This window comes from Ranitomeya imitator, chromosome 10 (assembly GCF_032444005.1).
Source record: "Ranitomeya imitator isolate aRanImi1 chromosome 10, aRanImi1.pri, whole genome shotgun sequence".
Classification (NCBI taxonomy): domain Eukaryota; kingdom Metazoa; phylum Chordata; class Amphibia; order Anura; family Dendrobatidae; genus Ranitomeya; species Ranitomeya imitator.
Window position 1 is genome coordinate 7,860,209 of NC_091291.1, and position 20,307 is coordinate 7,880,515.

Consider the following 20,307-nt stretch of genomic DNA (forward strand, 5'->3'; position numbering starts at 1 on the left):
TAGTAATAGTAGGAATATTACCAGCAGTATTAGTAATAGTAGGAATATTACAGCAGTATTAGTAATAGTAGGAATATTACCAGCAGTATTAGTAATAGTAGGGATATTACCAGCAGTATTAGTAATAGTAGGAATATTACCAGCAGTATTAGTAATAGTAGGGATATTACCAGCAGTATTAGTAATAGTAGTAATATTACCAGCAGTATTAGTAATAGTAGGAATATTACCAGCAGTATTAGTAATAGTAGGAATATTACCAGCAGTATTAGTAATAGTAGGAATATTACCAGCAGTAATAGTAATAGTAGGAATATTACCAGCCGTATTAGTAATAGTAGGAATATTACCAGCAGTATTAGTAATAGTAGGAATATCACCAGCAGTATTAATAATAGTAGGAATATTACCAGCAGTATTAGTAATAGTAGGAATATTACCAGCAGTATTAGTAATAGTAGGAATATTACCAGCAGTATTGGTAATAGTAGGAATATTACCAGCAGTATTGGTAATAGTAGGAATATTACCAGCAGTATTAGTAATAGTAGGAATATTACCAGCAGTATTAGTAATAGTAGGAATATTACCAGCAGTATTGGTAATAGTAGGAATATTTCCAGCAGTATTAGTAATAGTAGGAATATTACCAGCAGTATTGGTAATAGTAGGAATATTTCCAGCAGTAACAGTGATAGTGATACTTTGGTTTCCATCAGTGGCAGCAGTGTCTCTTCTTCTTCTCAGTGGTAGTATTATATTATTACACTACAATCCTGAGACCCCTCACATCCCCACATTCTCTGCAGAGGACCCTCCTGGATAATAAGGTCCTATCCTCATTATTTATACCTGCAGCCCCCCATCTCTGCTGCCTGTGGAGCTGCTGACAGGGGTGAGAAGCACCCCTCTTTTTCCATACACCCCTTCCCATCTTTGGGGTCTCTCTGGCACCTGCTGGAGGGATAGTGAGACCTTTAGTGGAGTCGTCTCTTGGTTTCTTCTTCTCTGCAGCAAGTTCAGGAGTGAAGTTAAAGTTTCAATTTTTTTTCTTCTTGAACATCTGTCACCAAAAAGGAAACCAAAGTGACATCACTTCCCCAAAAAGAGGGGACCCAGAGTCAGAGAGCAGCACACAGTCACACACAGCCGGCTCTGCTGCAGAACCTCACCTGGACATGGCCTCCTCCTGAGGCTCCTGCAGCACCTGCTCCTGAGCTCCACTCCAGGTGACATGGACTGCACCATCAAGGTAGGTGATGCTGCAGCAGCAGCAGGGAGCCCAGGAGCTGGACACCAGGGCCTGCAGCCACCCCCTTCCTTCTTCCCCTGTGACACTCAGCCCTGGGGCGGTTATTCCGAAGCCCCCACTCTTTCCTTTTGGTACCAGATTTCCTCTTCCTTTAGTGGTTCATGTCTCAGCTTAAATAACAGCAAGAGAAACCTCCAGATCTAGAGCTCAGAGCTGGGACCTGGGGAGGGACCCAGCACCACCCAGGGGAGCAGCATGGGGGACCCACTGCAGACCCCTGGGGGGCTCAGCAAGACTGGGGGGCTGCAGCTGTTACCTGTAGTCAATGGACACGAAGGGAGGAGCAGAGCCTGGTGCTCAGGATCCTGGGGCTGAACAGGTGGGTGATGGCAGCAGAAGGGATAGGTGCTAGGGTGAGGGGAACTAGGAGGAGACCCCCACCCCAGACATGAAAATCTGTAATAAGTCCCAGGACGGTGTAATATAGAATCACTGTCTGTTATTCATTGTTACATTTATATTCTTTGTATTGTTTAATATATTGTGCAAATTGGCTTCAACATTTTGTTTTCCATAATTGCTAAAAATATAATATAACGAGATAAGGTAGAAGTATTTTATATGAAATAATATTCTGCTGCCTCCACTTATATAGTCGAAAAAGATATCATTTCCAGTACTGGGATATTTTATAATTATATATATATATATATATATATATATATATATATATAATTTTATATTAATTTTACCTATTTATATGTATATTTTGCTTATCTGTATATGAGATAATATTCTGCTGCCTCCACTTATATAGTCGTAAAAAATATAATTTCCAGTACTGGGATGTTTTATAATTATATATATATATATGTTAATTTTACTTATTTATATGTATATTTTGCTTATCTGTATATACGTGTGTGTGTGTGTATATATATATATATATAGATATATATTCACATTTTATATCCTATTACATTTAGATTTATATATAATTATTCTTATTAATAACAGTTGTAATTAATGATAGTTCTTTTATAATTATTAATAATTAATATAAACGATAGATTTTATATTTATACATTCTGCACATATATTATATATAGATGCTATATATATGTGAGCCCATAGAGATATATATATATATATATATATATATATATATATATATATATATATATATGTATATATATTCCTAAATGCTCACATTCTAAGCTTCTGCATTTGTAACATTTCTTTCGCAGTGCATTTATTTCTTTAATATTTCTTTTCCTTCTCTATAACTTTTCATGCTTCATTTTTAGATTGTCGTTTAGATTCTAGTTCTCAAAGACATTTGCGCTTTTTTTTTTATCATTTTCCATCAGGGCAGGGGGGCTCATGTTTAAAAAGCTGCAGCTAAAAATGGCGAATATGGAGGGTTGATGAGATGAGTAAAGATTAAGAGATAAAAGGAATCTGGGCGCGAATAAGATGATGATGATGATGGTGGTTGTAGTCTCAGGTTGGGGACCACTATAAGTAAAATTCTCTCCCAGATTCTGGATCTTTTGTGTAACCATCTTTATTATTACAGATCTTTATGTTATGTCTGAATTTATACGATTGATGTGAATGCATCGATTACATTTCCATACCTGTGTTATAGATTTATGTTTTGTTATATTTGTTCTATTATTTGCCCTAATTATGATTTCTTATTGCTGCATTTATTTTGTTTACTAAGATATGTTTATATATATATATATATAATCTTTTTCTTTTTAAATATTGCTGCATTTATTTTGTTTACTAAGATATGTTTATATATATATATATATATATATATATATAATCTTAATCTTTTTAATTATTGCTGCATTTATTTTGTTTACTAAGATATGTTTATATATATATATATATATATATATATATATTTATATATATATAATCTTTTTCTTTTTAAATATTGCTGCATTTATTTTGTTTACTAAGATATGTTTATATATATGTGTATATATATATATATATATAATCTTTTTCTTTTTAATTATTGCTGCATTTATTTTGTTTACTAAGAGATATATATATATATATATATATATATATATATAATCATTTTCTTTTTAGTTATTGTGGCCTTTACTTATTTATTATATTTTGGCTTGGTTTTCATTTAATATTATTTGATTATTTTATTTGCAATTTATTTTTATTCTTTTGCATTTGTTAAATGTCGTTTTTTTTTTTCAGATTTTTTTTATTGATTGATTTCACTTTTTTTTATTTGTAGTTTTTTTTTATTTTCATTTTGTATCATTCTCTGAAAAAAAAAAAAAGGGACCAATTAGTGCAGTTGTTCTGATCTCCATCAGTAATGTTCTTCACACGATAACTCCTAGCAGGAGGCATGCTGAGAGTTGTAGTCAGAGCCACTGGTTGGAGTCCAGAGTATGTTTTCTATGGGGCTGCATTAATAACAAATATAAGTCCTATAATAATAAGAGAATTAGAAGGAGACGTGATGGAACGTTCATGAATTATCCAGATAAATGGAGTTTTCTGTGTTACTTAGTTGCAGTTTTTGGTGAGTTTAGCAGATGAGGAAGCTGCTGTTTCCGCAAAGTGAAGCAGATTCGGAGAGGGGGAGTTAACCCCTTGTGGGGAGAATAGTTTCAGAGCTCCAGATGTAGCAGAGCCGAGAGTGTCATAAAGGTGAACACTAATGCATAGAATTGTGATCTCATCTTTAGCCAGGTCTAAGGACACACTCAGCTCTGCCTCATCCATGTCAGGTGTCCACTGTAATGGAGGGAAAATGGAAAACCAGATGACAAACTCAGCTTTCCTACTTATATATTATGATAATACTGTAAGATTCAAAAACCCAGATGCCGATTTCTTGAGTTTTTTTGAGAATGGAAAAACTCAGCTCTGCTACATGTGTATATGAGGTTTGGTGTTAGAAGATATTTTACCAACTGTAATGCTGATTTCTTCAGTTTTGAGAATGACAGTCTCATCTCTGCTGCATTTATATATTAAAAGATGTTTTAGCAAATATAATAAATGCTGATTTATTGGATTGTGGAGTATGACAAACTCAGCTCTGCTACAACTCTATTAGGAATTTATAATAATGCTGAGAAATGAAATATATAAAATAAATAATAATAATAATAAATATATAATATAATAATTATATATTATATTATATATGATATATTATAATATTATATATTCTATTATTATTATATATTAGATTATATATAATAATAATAATAATAATAATACAATAGATACTGCTTTCTGGAGTTGTAAATTAAAACAAACTCAGCTCTGCTACAACTCTATTAGGAATTTATATTAATGCTGAAAGTTTAAATATGTAAAATAAATAATAATAATAAATATATAATATAATAATATTATAATTATATATTATAATATTAAATATATTATTTTATATATTATATTTTTATTTATATTATATATATTACATATTATTATTATATTATTATTTATATTATATATTATAATAATAATAATATAATAGATACTACTTTCTGGAGTTAAAAAGTAAAACAACTCAGCTCTGTTACAAGACTATGAAGAATTTATAATGACGCTGAGAGTTGATATATATTATATATCATAAATAGTGAAAAATATAATATATCATAATATAATAATATAATATGATATAGTATAATATAACATAACAGATGCTGATTTCTGGAGTTTTAGAGTAAAACAAACTCAGCTCTGCTACATCCCCATATTGTGTCTCTATATTAGGCATAGATAATATGAATTATATATAGGTAAGTTTACTTCCACATAAAACTATTAATACAATTCATTATTTTATGGCATACAGATGTAGCAGAGCTGACTTTGTCATTCAACTCTCTGGGTATTTGTAGGCAGTACATTCTGATAGATAGGCAGTTAATGCAATCTGGGGTTCACATGTGAGGGTCTGAGCTAATGAGACGTTCCCACAATGGGGTCCTCTGCTGTCTGCGCCCGCCATAATCTAGTTTCGCCCTTTGTGGCGGTCACCATTGTTGCAGATGTTGTGTTCTTGCACGTTGGTGTCAGCGTTGTGTAACCTCAGCCCCACCGTCGCACGCCCGCCACCATTTACGGAAAGTGCTTACACAACACTGTTAACCCTTCTCGTGCTGCAGGAAATCTGCTGAATCTCTGGGCCCATTGTTGTGTCAGAGCCGGGGCCCCGGCAGCATCCTCTGGTTTCAGACCAGCATGTTTGTACCTACGGCATATTGTGGACCAAATCCTGACCCGTCCGCGGGTCCAATCACCCAAAGTGACAACTTCAGAGGCGGGGGAAGATCGGGGCTGTAATATGGGCCCAAAGATCTGAAAAACTGCCCGCCGCCTCCATCATCAGTATCTGGTGACTGCCCGTCACCTCCATCATCAGTATCTGGTGACCACCCGTCTCCTCCATCTTCAGTATCTGGTGACCACCCATCACCTCCATCATCAGTATCTGGTGACCGCCCGTCACCTCCATCATCAGTATCTGGTGACCGTCCGTCACCTCCATCATCAGTATCTGGTGACCGCCCGTCACCTCCATCATCAGTATCTGGTGACCGCCCGTCACCTCCATCATCAGTATCTGGTGACCGCCCATCTCCTCCATCATCAGTATCTGGTGACCGCCCATCCCCTCCATCATCAGTATCTGGTGACCACCCGTCTCCTCCATCATCAGTATCTGGTGACCGCCCGTCACCTCCATCATCAGTATCTGGTGACCGCCCGTCACCTCCATCATCAGTATCTGGTGACCGCCCATCCCCTCCATCATCAGTATCTGGTGACCACCCGTCTCCTCCATCATCAGTATCTGGTGACCGCCCGTCACCTCCATCATCAGTATCTGGTGACCACCCGTCTCCTCCATCATCAGTATCTGGTGACCGCCCATCCCCTCCATCATCAGTATCTGGTGACCGCCCATCTCCTCCATCATCAGTATCTGGTGACCGCCCATCCCCTCCATCATCAGTATCTGGTGACCGCCCATCCCCTCCATCATCAGTATCTGGTGACCGCCCGTCACCTCCATCATCAGTATCTGGTGACCGCCCATCCCCTCCATCATCAGTATCTGGTGACCGCCCATCCCCTCCATCATCAGTATCTGGTGACCGCCCATCTCCTCCATCATCAGTATCTGGTGACCGCCCATCCCCTCCATCATCAGTATCTGGTGACCGCCCATCCCCTCCATCATCAGTATCTGGTGACCGCCCATCTCCTCCATCATCAGTATCTGGTGACCGCCCATCCCCTCCATCATCAGTATCTGGTGACCGCCCATCCCCTCCATCATCAGTATCTGGTGACCGCCCATCCCCTCCATCATCAGTATCTGGTGACCGCCCATCCCCTCCATCATCAGTATCTGGTGACCGCCCATCCCCTCCATCATCAGTATCTGGTGACTGCCCGTCACCTCCATCATCAGTATCTGGTGACCGCCCGTCTCCTCCATCATCAGTATCTGGTGACCGCCCGTCTCCTCCATCATCAGTACCTGGTGACCGCCCGTCTCCTCCATCATCAGTATCTGGTGACCGCCCATCTCCTCCATCATCAGTATCTGGTGACCGCCCATCCCCTCCATCATCAGTATCTGGTGACCGCCCATCCCCTCCATCATCAGTATCTGGTGACCGCCCGTCACCTCCATCATCAGTATCTGGTGACCGCCCGTCTCCTCCATCATCAGTATCTGGTGACCGCCCGTCTCCTCCATCATCAGTATCTGGTGACCGCCCGTCTCCTCCATCATCAGTATCTGGTGACCACCCATCGCCTTCATCATCTCTGTCCTCTGCTGATGGTTTGTTACATTGTATCAAGTTTTGGAGAATAGAGAATTGTCTAAACTGGATGCAACAGTAACAAACGCTCTGCTGTGCAATAATTAGGACTTGTTCTGATCCTCCCTGTTGTGGTAGGCGGCTCCTCGGGGGCGGGGCTAAAGGTGCTCAGGTCAAAGGTCATTCTGGATGAGAGCTGCACAATGTAAGAAAGTGAACGAGAAAAATCTATAAAGGAGAAATCTCCGAATATCTATCTGGTGATAAAATATAAATTACCGGCAGTCACATGACCGGCGCCGCGACTAACGCTGACCGAGATCGGATACAGCAATGCACACCACGGGCCGGATCTGAGACTGTACCACACATTACAGTCTTAGGTACACTGGACTGGGATTAGATACACAGCTCAGCAGTCGGTATCACACAGGAGAGGATTAGATACACGGCTCAGCAGTCAGTATCACACAGGAGAGGATTAGATACACGGCTCAGCAGTCAGTATCACACAGGATAGGATTAGATACACGGCTCAGCAGACAGTATCACACAGGATAGGATTAGATACACGGCTCAGCAGACAGTATCACACAGGATAGGATTAGATACACGGCTCAGCAGTCAGTATCACACAGGAGAGGATTAGATACACGGCTCAGCAGTCAGTATCACAGGAGAGGATTAGATACACGGCTCAGCAGACAGTATCACACAGGAGAGGATTAGATACACGGCTCAGCAGTCAGTATCACACAGGATAGGATTAGATACACGGCTCAGCAGACAGTATCACACAGGATAGGATTAGATACACGGCTCAGCAGACAGTATCACACAGTAGAGGATTAGATACCAGGCTGAGCAGACAGTATCACACAGGATAGGATTAGATACACGGCTCAGCAGACAGTATCACACAGGAGAGGATTAGATACACGGCTCAGCAGACAGTATCACACAGGATAGGATTAGATACACGGCTCAGCAGACAGTATCACACAGGAGAGGATTAGATACACGGCTCAGCAGACAGTATCACACAGGAGAGGATTAGATACACGGCTCAGCAGTCAGTATCACACAGGAGAGGATTAGATACACGGCTCAGCAGTCAGTATCACACAGGAGAGGATTAGATACACAACCCAGCAGACAGTATCACACAGGAGAGGATTAGATACACGGCTCAGCAGTCAGTATCACACAGGAGAGGATTAGATACACAACCCAGCAGACAGTATCACACAGGAGAGGATTAGATACACGGCTCAGCAGTCAGTATCACACAGGAGAGGATTAGATGCACGGCTCAGCAGTCAGTATCACACAGGAGAGGATTAGATACACGGCTCAGCAGTCAGTATCACACAGGATAGGATTAGATACACGGCTCAGCAGACAGTATCACACAGTAGAGGATTAGATACCAGGCTCAGCAGACAGTATCACACAGGATAGGATTAGATACACGGCTCAGCAGACAGTATCACACAGGAGAGGATTAGATACACGGCTCAGCAGACAGTATCACACAGGATAGGATTAGATACACGGCTCAGCAGACAGTATCACACAGGAGAGGATTAGATACACGGCTCAGCAGACAGTATCACACAGGAGAGGATTAGATACACGGCTCAGCAGTCAGTATCACACAGGAGAGGATTAGATACACGGCTCAGCAGACAGTATCACACAGGATAGGATTAGATACACGGCTCAGCAGTCAGTATCACACAGGAGAGGATTAGATACACAACCCAGCAGACAGTATCACACAGGAGAGGATTAGATACACGGCTCAGCAGTCAGTATCACACAGGAGAGGATTAGATGCACGGCTCAGCAGTCAGTATCACACAGGAGAGGATTAGATACACGGCTCAGCAGTCAGTATCACACAGGATAGGATTAGATACACGGCTCAGCAGACAGTATCACACAGGAGAGAATTAGATACACGTCTCAGCAGTCAGTATCACACAGGAGAGGATTAGATACACGGCTCAGCAGTCAGTATCACACAGGAGAGGATTAGATACACGGCTCAGCAGTCAGTATCACACAGGAGAGGATTAGATACACGGCTCAGCAGTCAGTATCACACAGGATAGGATTAGATACACGGCTCAGCAGTCAGTATCACACAGGAGAGGATTAGATACACGGCTCAGCAGTCAGTATCACACAGGATGGGATTAGATACACGGCTCAGCAGTCAGTATCACACAGGATAGGATTAGATACACGGTTCAGCAGACAGTATCACACAGGAGAGGATTAGATGCACGGCTCAGCAGTCAGTATCACACAGGAGAGGATTAGATACACGGCTCAGCAGTCAGTATCACACAGGATAGGATTAGATACACGGCTCAGCAGACAGTATCACACAGGAGAGAATTAGATACACGTCTCAGCAGTCAGTATCACACAGGAGAGGATTAGATACACGGCTCAGCAGTCAGTATCACACAGGAGAGGATTAGATACACGGCTCAGCAGACAGTATCACACAGGATGGGATTAGATACACGGCTCAGCAGTCAGTATCACACAGGACAGGATTAGATACACAGCTCAGCAGTCAGTATCACACAGGAGAGGATTAGATACACGGCTCAGCAGTCAGTATCACACAGGATAGGATTAGATACACGGCTCAGCAGACAGTATCACACAGGAGAGAATTAGATACACGTCTCAGCAGTCAGTATCACACAGGAGAGGATTAGATACACGGCTCAGCAGTCAGTATCACACAGGAGAGGATTAGATACACGGCTCAGCAGTCAGTATCACACAGGATAGGATTAGATACACGGCTCAGCAGTCAGTATCACACAGGAGAGGATTAGATACACGGCTCAGCAGTCAGTATCACACAGGAGAGGATTAGATACACGGCTCAGCAGTCAGTATCACACAGGATGGGATTAGATACACGGCTCAGCAGTCAGTATCACACAGGATAGGATTAGATACACGGTTCAGCAGTCAGTATCACACAGGAGAGGATTAGATACACGGCTCAGCAGACAGTATCACTCAGGAGAGGATTAGATACACGGCTCAGCAGTCAGTATCACACAGGAGAGGATTAGATACACGGCTCAGCAGTCAGTATCACACAGGAGAGGATTAGATACACGGCTCAGCAGTTAGTATCACACAGGAGAGGATTAGATACATGGCTCAGCAGTCAGTATCACACAGGATAGGATTAGATACACGGCTCAGCAGACAGTATCACACAGGAGAGAATTAGATACACGTCTCAGCAGTCAGTATCACACAGGAGAGGATTAGATACACGGCTCAGCAGTCAGTATCACACAGGAGAGGATTAGATACACGGCTCAGCAGTCAGTATCACACAGGATAGGATTAGATACACGGCTCAGCAGTCAGTATCACACAGGAGAGGATTAGATACACGGCTCAGCAGTTAGTATCACACAGGAGAGGATTAGATACACGGCTCAGCAGTCAGTATCACACAGGAGAGGATTAGATACACGGCTCAGCAGTTAGTATCACACAGGAGAGGATTAGATACACGGCTCAGCAGTCAGTATCACACAGGAGAGGATTAGATACATGGCTCAGCAGTCAGTATCACACAGGATAGGATTAGATACACGGCTCAGCAGACAGTGTCACACAGGATAGGATTAGATACACGGCTCAGCAGACAGTATCACACAGGGGAGGATTAGATACACGACTCAGCAGCCCGTATCACAGAGGAGAGGATTAGATACACGGCTCAGCAGCCAGTATCACACAGGGGAGGATTAGATACACGGCTCAGCGGACAGTATCACACAGGAGAGGATTAGATACAGGGCTCAGCAGTCAGTATCACACAGGAAAGGATTAGATACATGGCTCAGCAGACAGTATCACACAGGAGAGGATTAGATACACGGCTCAGCAGACAGTATCACTCAGGAGAGGATTAGATACACGGTTCAGCAGTCAGTATCACACAGGATAGGATTAGATACACAGCTCAGCAGACAGTGTCACACAGGATAGGATTAGATACATGGCTCAGCAGACAGTATCACACAGGAGAGGATTAGATACACGGCTCAGCAGACAGTATCACTCAGGAGAGGATTAGATACACGGCTCAGCAGTCAGTATCACACAGGATAGGATTAGATACACAGCTCAGCAGACAGTGTCACACAGGATAGGATTAGATACATGGCTCAGCAGACAGTATCACACAGGAGAGGATTAGATACACGGCTCAGCAGTCAGTATCACACAGGATAGGATTAGATACACAGTTCAGCAGTCAGTATCACACAGGATAGGATTAGATACACAGTTCAGCAGACAGTATCACACAGGATAGGATTAGATACACGGCTCAGCAGACAGTATCACACAGGATAGGATTAGATACATGGCTCAGCAGTCAGTATCACACAGGAGAGGATTAGATACACGGCTCAGCAGTCAGTATCACACAGGAGAGGATTAGATACATGGCTCAGCAGACAGTATCACACAGGATAGGATTAGATACACGGCTCAGCAGTCAGTATCACACAGGATAGGATTAGATACACGGCTCAGCAGACAGTATCACACAGGAGAGGATTAGATACACGGCTCAGCAGTCAGTATCACACAGGAGAGGATTAGATACACGGCTCAGCAGACAGTATCACACAGGAGAGGATTAGATACATGGCTCAGCAGTCAGTATCACACAGGATAGGATTAGATACACGGCTCAGCAGTCAGTATCACACAGGATAGGATTAGATACACAGCTCAGCAGTCAGTATCACACAGGATAGGATTAGATACACGGCTCAGCAGTCAGTATCACACAGGAGAGGATTAGATACACGGCTCAGCAGTCAGTATCACACAGGAGAGGATTAGATACATGGCTCAGCAGACAGTATCACACAGGATAGGATTAGATACACGGCTCAGCAGTCAGTATCACACAGGAGAGGATTAGATACACGGCTCAGCAGACAGTATCACACAGGAGAGGATTAGATACACGGCTCAGCAGACAGTATCACACAGGAGAGGATTAGATACACGGCTCAGTGTACAGTGTGATGGGAGTTGTAGTCCTCCATAGCTGATAGTTGTTATTACAGGTTTCCTGTTCTCTCAGTGTCACCTGCAGTCGGACCTTTATCTCACTGACTGTTTCCAGGTTTGAGCAGTTTCCTTCCTCCTTTGCTCCCGGCCCATCCGCAGCCCCTCAGATCTGTGCCCCCCGGACTGTGACGCTGGGGATCGTCCTAGTACTTAACCCAAAGAGATTATACCTGCTGCCATATTGGACAGTCATGTGATCTGGGGGTCTGGGCCGGGTTCACACTCTGGGGGTCTGGGCCGGGTTCATACTCTGGGGGTCTGGGCCGGGTTCACACTCTGGGGTCTGGGCGGGGTTCACACTCTGGGGGTCTGGGCCGGGTTCATACTCTGGGGGTCTGGGCCGGGTTGATACTCTGGGGGTCTGGGCTGGGTTCACACTCTGGGGTCTGGGCCGAGTTCATACTCTGGGGGTCTGGGCCGGGTTCACACTCTGGGGTCTGGGCGGGGTTCACACTCTGGGGGTCTGGGCCGGGTTCATACTCTGGGGGTCTGGGCCGGGTTGATACTCTGGGGGTCTGGGCTGGGTTCACACTCTGGGGTCTGGGCCGAGTTCATACTCTGGGGGTCTGGGCCGGGTTCACACTCTGGGGTCTGGGCCGGGTTCACACTCTGGGGGTCTGGGCCGGGTTCACACTCTGGGGGTCTGGGCCGAGTTCATACTCTGGGGGTCTGGGCCGGGTTCACACTCTGGGGTCTGGGCGGGGTTCACACTCTGGGGGTCTGGGCCGGGTTGATACTCTGGGGTCTGGGCCGGGTTCACACTCTGGGGGTCCGGGCCGGGTTCACACTCTGGGGGTCTGGGCCGGGTTCACACTCTGGGGGTCCGGGCCGGGTTCACACTCTGGGGGTCTGGGCCGGGTTCACACTCTGGGGGTCTGGGCCGGGTTCGCACTCTGGGGGTCCGGGCCGGGTTCACACTCTGGGGGTCTGGGCCAGGTTCACACTCTGGGGTCTGGGCGGGGTTCACACTCTGGGGGTCTGGGCCGGGTTGATACTCTGGGGTCTGGGCCGGGTTCACACTCTGGGGGTCCGGGCCGGGTTCACACTCTGGGGGTCTGGGCCGGGTTCACACTCTGGGGGTCCGGGCCGGGTTCACACTCTGGGGGTCTGGGCCGGGTTCACACTCTGGGGGTCTGGGCCGGGTTCGCACTCTGGGGGTCCGGGCCGGGTTCACACTCTGGGGGTCCGGGCCGGGTTCACACTCTGGGGGTCCGGGCCGGGTTCACACTCTGGGGGTCTGGGCCGGGTTCACACTCTGGGGGTCTGGGCCGGGTTCGCACTCTGGGGTCTGGGCCGGGTTCGCACTCTGGGGGTCTGAGCCGGGTTCACACTCTGGGGTCTGGGGGGGTTCACACTCTGGGGGTCTGAGCCGGGTTCACACTCTGGGGTCTGGGGGGGTTCACACTCTGGGGGTCTGGGCCGGGTTCACACTCTGGGGTCTGGGCTGGGTTCACACTCTGGGGGTCCGGGCCGGGTTCACACTCTGGGGGTCCGAGCCGGGTTCACACTCTGGGGGTCTGGGCCGGGTTCACACTCTGGGGGTCTGGGCCGGGTTCGCACTCTGGGGTCTGGGCCGGGTTCGCACTCTGGGGGTCTGAGCCGGGTTCACACTCTGGGGTCTGGGGGGGTTCACACTCTGGGGGTCTGAGCCGGGTTCACACTCTGGGGTCTGGGGGGGTTCACACTCTGGGGGTCTGGGCCGGGTTCACACTCTGGGGTCTGGGCCGGGTTCACACTCTGGGGGTCTGGGCCGGGTTCACACTCTGGGGGTCTGGGCCGGGTTCACACTCTGGGGTCTGGGCCGGGTTCACACTCTGGGGTCTGGGCCGGGTTCACACTCTGGGGGTCTGGGCCGGGTTCACACTCTGGGGGTCTGGGCCGGGTTCACACTCTGGGGGTCTGGGCCGGGTTCACACTCTGGGGGTCTGGGCCGGGTTCGCACTCTGGGGGTCTGAGCCGGGTTCACACTCTGGGGGTCTGGGCCGGGTTCGCACTCTGGGGGTCTGGGCCGGGTTCGCACTCTGGGGGTCTGAGCCGGGTTCACACTCTGGGGGTCTGGGCCGGGTTCGCACTCTGGGGGTCTGAGCCGGGTTCACACTCTGGGGGTCTGGGCCGGGTTCACACTCTGGGGGTCTGGGCCGGGTTCGCACTCTGGGGGTCTGAGCTGGGTTCACACTCTGGGGTCTGGGGGGGTTCACACTCTGGGGTCTGGGCCGGGTTCACACTCTGGGGTCTGGGCCGGGTTCACACTCTGGGGGTCTGGGCCGGGTTCACACTCTGGGGTCTGGGGGGGTTCACACTCTGGGGTCTGGGGGGGTTCACACTCTGGGGTCTGGGCCGGGTTCACACTCTGGGGTCTGGGCCGGGTTCACACTCTGGGGGTCTGGGCCGGGTTCACACTCTGGGAGTCTGGGCCGGGTTCACGCCCAGGGGGCAATACCGTCCGTTTCTTATGGGACCACCTTTGATCACTTCTCTGTGACTATTTGTGGATTGAGACATGTTATTTGTTCTGCTCCGGAGTCCGATATGTCTCAGTCTGGAGTCCAGAGGATTATTGAGACTGGATACATTGTAGCAAACCTTCAGCTGTGAGAAGTTTTGGAGGATTTTTTAGATAAGGTTCGTTCCCTGACAGCAAGCAGAGGGATGTCAGCTCATGAGCCGCCGCTCACTGTGGATGACTCCGACAGCGGCCGAGTGCAGCCATTCCAATACCATTACATTGGAAAATCGCTCGTAAGGCAATTCCCACTGCCCTTGACCTTCAATTACTGGCGCACCTCGCTGTAACGTGTAGTCGACGCCGCGTCTCCGAGCTGGAAAGCTGCCGAAACGGGCGGTTACCTGTCTTCAATACGTGGAATTGGCGACTAATGGACCCCCACGCGACTAATTAAAGGTTACGGGGTCGCCGCTCCTACATTGCATAGGACAGGGGGGCACCTACATGACTCCATGTAAGCTGATGGCTTGCTGGGACTTGTAGTGAGGCCTGCAGCCCCCGTTATCAGGACTGGTGGCCGCTCACCACTTCTTCTCCAGCACAGGAAGCCGCGCGTCCATTGTGATAATCCGCTCTTATCTGAAGCTCCAGACGGTAGGAAATTTCCGTCCCGGCATCCGGAGTATCCCCCCTGCACAATCAGGGAGAGGCCTGGACCCAGAGGAATGCGGGATCTGGAGAAACACCCGATCCCCCCAATCCTGAGACCCCCGGACGCCAATCCGCTACATGCGATGCCGCATTACGACCGTCCGCGATGGCGAGACGGAGCCGCAAACGCTTCCAAATCTGAAAACTCACCGTAGACTTCAATGCAAACCCCGGACCACCGAAAACATCCCGGCCTCGCCGCAGTGCGGCCATATTAGAGATACGAGTCGCCACCGTGCACGACTCACGTTGAAGTCTATGGAATCTAAGTCGCATGCAACTCGCAACCTGCATCTGAGCGACACTGCGGCAGCCGCGCCGTGGTCACAGTCGGCCGTGGGTCGCAACGTGACGCTATTGACCACCGCTAGACGCCGCCATCTTCATGCCACGCGATACACGGCACCCCGCGATATAGTCAGGACTTTGGCCACGTGACATTTTTGCCCCCAAACGACCTTTCAGCAATTGCGACTGTTGCAAATGAAAAAAACAAAAACTTTTAGGTCGAAGTTGCAAATTGCGCGCAACTTTGCCCCAAAAACGTAAAGACCCCGGCAGGTTCTGTCGGAGCTCGGTGTGACTCTCATTGAAGTCCATGCACCTGGCCAGAAATCCATCAGGTTTGGACTCATTGCGATCTTATGGCGTGATGTCAGTGGCCCCAATGCAAATTCTCCCATGGGGCCCCGTAGTCCCCAGGGCCCGGGTGCATCCCCTGCACCCACCATAGTTACCCCCTGGGGCAGCACATGTGACTCTTGCCAGCGGCTGGCAGCGAGATCATGCGATGTCTTGGCGGCAGGGCGCGGCTCGGGTGCGGTGCCGCTTGTGGTTTTTCAGATTTCGCAGCCGGGTCACGTAACGTCTGATGGTTTCCTATCATAACAGAATCTTGCAGCCTCCGGCCGTCGCCATACAGCGGCTCTGTAGTTAGCGGAGCTGAAATTCAACATTGGAGCCGTTTTTATTGTATTATTTTGCTGCTGTCACTTTTTTTTTTTTTTTGCAGTATTTTACTTCCATCTGGAAACCGTCAGCAAGCAGCTGTTAACGCAATCTGTTCATAAAAAGGAAAATCTGACACATGCGTTAAGCGTACAGGATGACCCGTGTTAACACTGGCGGGGTCTGTTTTTTTGGCTCTGCTCCATTGAAGTGTACGGGACTGAGGTGCAATACCACGACCTACCAGCGGACAGGTGTGGTGCTGTTTTTGGAGGAAAGCAGCCACGTTTTGCTACTCTTGATCCATGGCCTCCATATATTGCATGTAACCACCCCGCTATAACGTGGGGGCGCAGGTTGGGCAGGAGCGCTGCTCTGATCGCTTGTGGTTTCTGCTCTTCCTGTTTACCAGGGAACCTTCTATCTGTTCTCTCATCTCCTCTCTTCACACATCTTACTATTTTCGTCCGTGCCGTCATTCACATTGAGCGGAAATGACGGTTTCTGTCAAACGGTTGCTGCAATGGCGTCCTCGGGGCTGAGAGTACCCACGTTTACCGAAACTACTCCGCTGCTATAACATAGGGCTGCAGCACAGAGCATTTCAGGAGAAGAGCAAACGAGAAGTCACTTTAGAACATAAGAATCTGTGGGTTTCACAGCAGGACAGAGTATTTAAGAAAAGAAAACTCCGGGAGGACGATGGAGAAAGTTGTACAGTGCCTTGCGAAAGTATTCGGCCCCCTGGAACTTTTCAGCCTTTTCACACACATCATGCTTCAGACATAAAGATGCCAAATCTAAATTTTCGGTGAAGAATCAACAAGTGGAACACAATTGTGAAGTTGAACGAAATTTATTGGTTATTTTAAACTTTTGTGGAAATTCAAAACCTGAAAAGTGGGGGGTGCAATATTATTCGGCCTCTTTACTTTCAGTGCAGAAGTTCATTGTGGATCTCTGAATGATCCACTGTCGTCCTAAATGCCTAATGATGATAAATATAATCCACCTGTGTGTGATCAAGTCTCCGTACAAATGCACCTGCTCTGTGATAGTCTCAGGGTTCTGTGTGAAGCATCATGAAGACCAAGGAACACAACAGGCAGGTCCGTGATACTGTTGTGGAGACGTTTAAAGCCAGATTTGGATACAAAATGATTTCCAAAACGTTAAACATCCCAAGGAGCACTGTGCAAGCGATCATATTGAAATGGAAGGAGCATCATACCACTGAAAATCTACCAAGACCCGGCCATCCCTCTAAACTTTCATCTCAAGCAAGGAGAAGACTGATCAGAGATGCAGCCGAGAGGCCCATGATCACTCTGGATCAACTGCAGAGATCTACAGGTGAGGTGGGACAGTCTGTCCATAGGACAACAATCAGTCGTACACTGCACAGATCTGGCCTTTATGGAAGAGTGGCAAGAAGAAAGCCATTTCTCATAGATATCCATAAAAAATGTTGTTTAAAGTTTGCAACAAGCCACCTGGGAGACACCAAACATGTGGAAGAAGGTGCTCTGCTCAGATGAAACCAAAATCGAACTTTTTGGCAACAATTCCAAACGATATGTTTGGCGTAAAGGCAACATAGCTCATCACCCTGAACACACCATCCCCACTGTCAAACATGGTGGTGGCAGCATCATGGTTTGGGCCTGCTTTTCTTCAGCACGGACAGGGAAGATGGTTAAAATTGATGGGAAGATGGATGGAGCCAAATACAGGACCATTCTAGAAGAAAACCTGTTGGGAGTCTGCAAAAGACCTGAGACTGGGACGAGGATTTGTCTTCCAACAAGACAATGATCCCAAACATAAAGCAAAATCTACAATGGAATGGTTCACAAATAAACGTCTCCAGGTGTTAGAATGGCCAAGTCAGAGTCCAGACCTCAATCCAATCGAGAATCTGTGGAAAGAGCTGAAAACTGCTGTTCACAAACGATCTCCATCAAACCTCACTGAGCCCGAGCTGTTTGCCAGGAAGAACGGGCGAGAATTTCAGTCTCTCCATGTACAAAACTGATAGAGACAAACCCCAAGAGACTTGTAATTGCAGCAAAAGGGGCGCAACAAAGTATTAAGTTACAGGGGCCGAATAATATTGCACGCCCCACTTTTCAGTTTTTGAAATTCCACAAAAATGTAAAATAACCAATACATTTTATTCAACTTCACAATTGTGTTCCACTTGTTGATTCTTCACCAAAAATTTACATTTGGTATCTTTATGTTTGAAGCATGATATGTGGGAAATGGTTGAAAAGTTCCAGGGAGCCGAATACTTTTGCAAGGCACTGTATATAAACTTCATAACATGAGCTACAGCACAGATTATTTCAGGAGCGGAGAGTGCTGTCCTTATGGGAAGTTACTATTTGTGAGTGACATAAGGGAAGAAGCCGAGTTTTCCATTAGTACAGAGTATTTCTGGAGAGGAGAGTGCTATCCTTGTGGGAAGTTACTATTTGTGAGTGACATAAGGGAAGAAGCCGAGTTTTCCATTGGTACAGAGTATTTCAGGAGAGGAGAGTGCTGTCTTTATGGGAAGTTACTATTTGTGAGTGACATAAGGGAAGAAACCGGGTTTTCCAGTAGCGCAGAGTATTTCAGGAAAGGAGAGTGCTATCCTTGTGGGAAGATACTATTTGTGAGTGACATAAGGGAAGAAGCCGGTTTTTCCAGTAGCACAGAGTATTTCAGGAGAGGAGAGTGCTGTCCTTATGGGAAGTTACTATTTGTGAGTGACATAAGGGAAGAAGCCGGGTTTTCCAGTAGCGCAGAGTATTTCAGGAGAGGAGAGTGCTGTCCTTATGGGAAGTTACTATTTGTGAGTGACATAAGGGAAGAAACCGGGTTTTCCAGTAGCGCAGAGTATTTCAGGAAAGGAGAGTGCTATCCTTGTGGGAAGATACTATTTGTGAGTGACATAAGGGAAGAAGCCGGGTTTTCCAGTAGCGCAGAGTATTTTTGGAGAGGAGAGTGCTATCCTTGTGGGAAGTTACTATTTGTGAGTGACATAAGGGAAGAAGCCGAGTTTTCCATTAGTACAGAGTATTTCAGGAGAGGAGAGTGCTGTCCTTATGGGAAGTTACTATTTGTGAGTGACATAAGGGAAGAAACCGGGTTTTCCAGTAGCGCAGAGTATTTCAGGAAAGGAGAGTGCTATCATTGTGGGAAGAAACTATTTGTGAGTGACATAAAGGAAAAAGCCGGGTTTTCCAGTAGTGCAGAGTATTTCAGGAGAGGAGAGTGCTGTCCTTATGGGAAGTTACTATTTGTGAGTGACATAAGGGAAGAAACCGGGTTTTCCAGTAGCGCAGAGTATTTCAGGAAGGGAGAGTGCTGTCCTTATGGGAAGTTACTATTTGTGAGTGACATAAGGGAAGAAACGGGTGTTCCAGTAGTGCAGAGTATTTCAGGAGGGGAGAGTGCTGTTCTCATGGGAAGTTACTATTTGTGAGTGACATACGGGAAGAAGCCGGGTTTTCCAGTAGTGCAGAGAATTTCAGGAGAGGAGAGTGCTGTCGTTATGGCAAGTTACTATTTATGAGTGACATAAGGGAAGAAGCCGGGTTTTCCAGTAATGCAGAGTATTTCAGGAGGAGAGAGTGCTGATCTAGAGAGGTACAAATTCCAGGAAACATGGTCCCCAGCAGCACAGAGTATGTCAGGAGAGGAGTATCTGTGAAAATGACAGACTGAGAGGTACAAGGTAGAAGAAGTTGAGTCAGGGGAAGGAGCGGTGTGTGTGTTTGTTCATGCAGGACCAGTGCTCTAGCCGATGGGAGGCGATTGGAAACATTGGGTAGGTAGTTTCATATTCAATAAGAGCATTACCATACTGGCAGTACAGAGTATTTCAGGAATGGCGTGCACTAATCCTGTAGTAAGCAATAACCTGTATATAACAGGAGGAGAAAGCAGCAAAACTGAACATCAAGTGGGCG

General features: G+C 46.5%; 1 protein-coding gene across 4 annotated transcripts in view; it reads left to right on the forward strand.

The window, feature by feature from the left end:
• The first annotated feature begins 1,120 nt into the window (after positions 1-1,120).
• LOC138650897 (Friend leukemia integration 1 transcription factor-like) overlaps positions 1,121-20,307 on the forward strand; it is a 37,187-nt gene continuing 18,000 nt past the window's right edge. Inside the window, exon 1 of one of the 4 annotated variants that reach the window (XM_069740759.1) lies at positions 1,121-1,252. In XM_069740759.1, the coding sequence (XP_069596860.1) occupies positions 1,235-1,252 (18 nt within the window). In that variant the 5' untranslated portion in view covers positions 1,121-1,234. Of the gene's footprint in view, positions 1,253-1,405; positions 1,632-20,307 lie in introns of those variants that run through there. The other 3 variants (XM_069740757.1, XM_069740756.1, XM_069740758.1) reach the window with 3 other exon arrangements.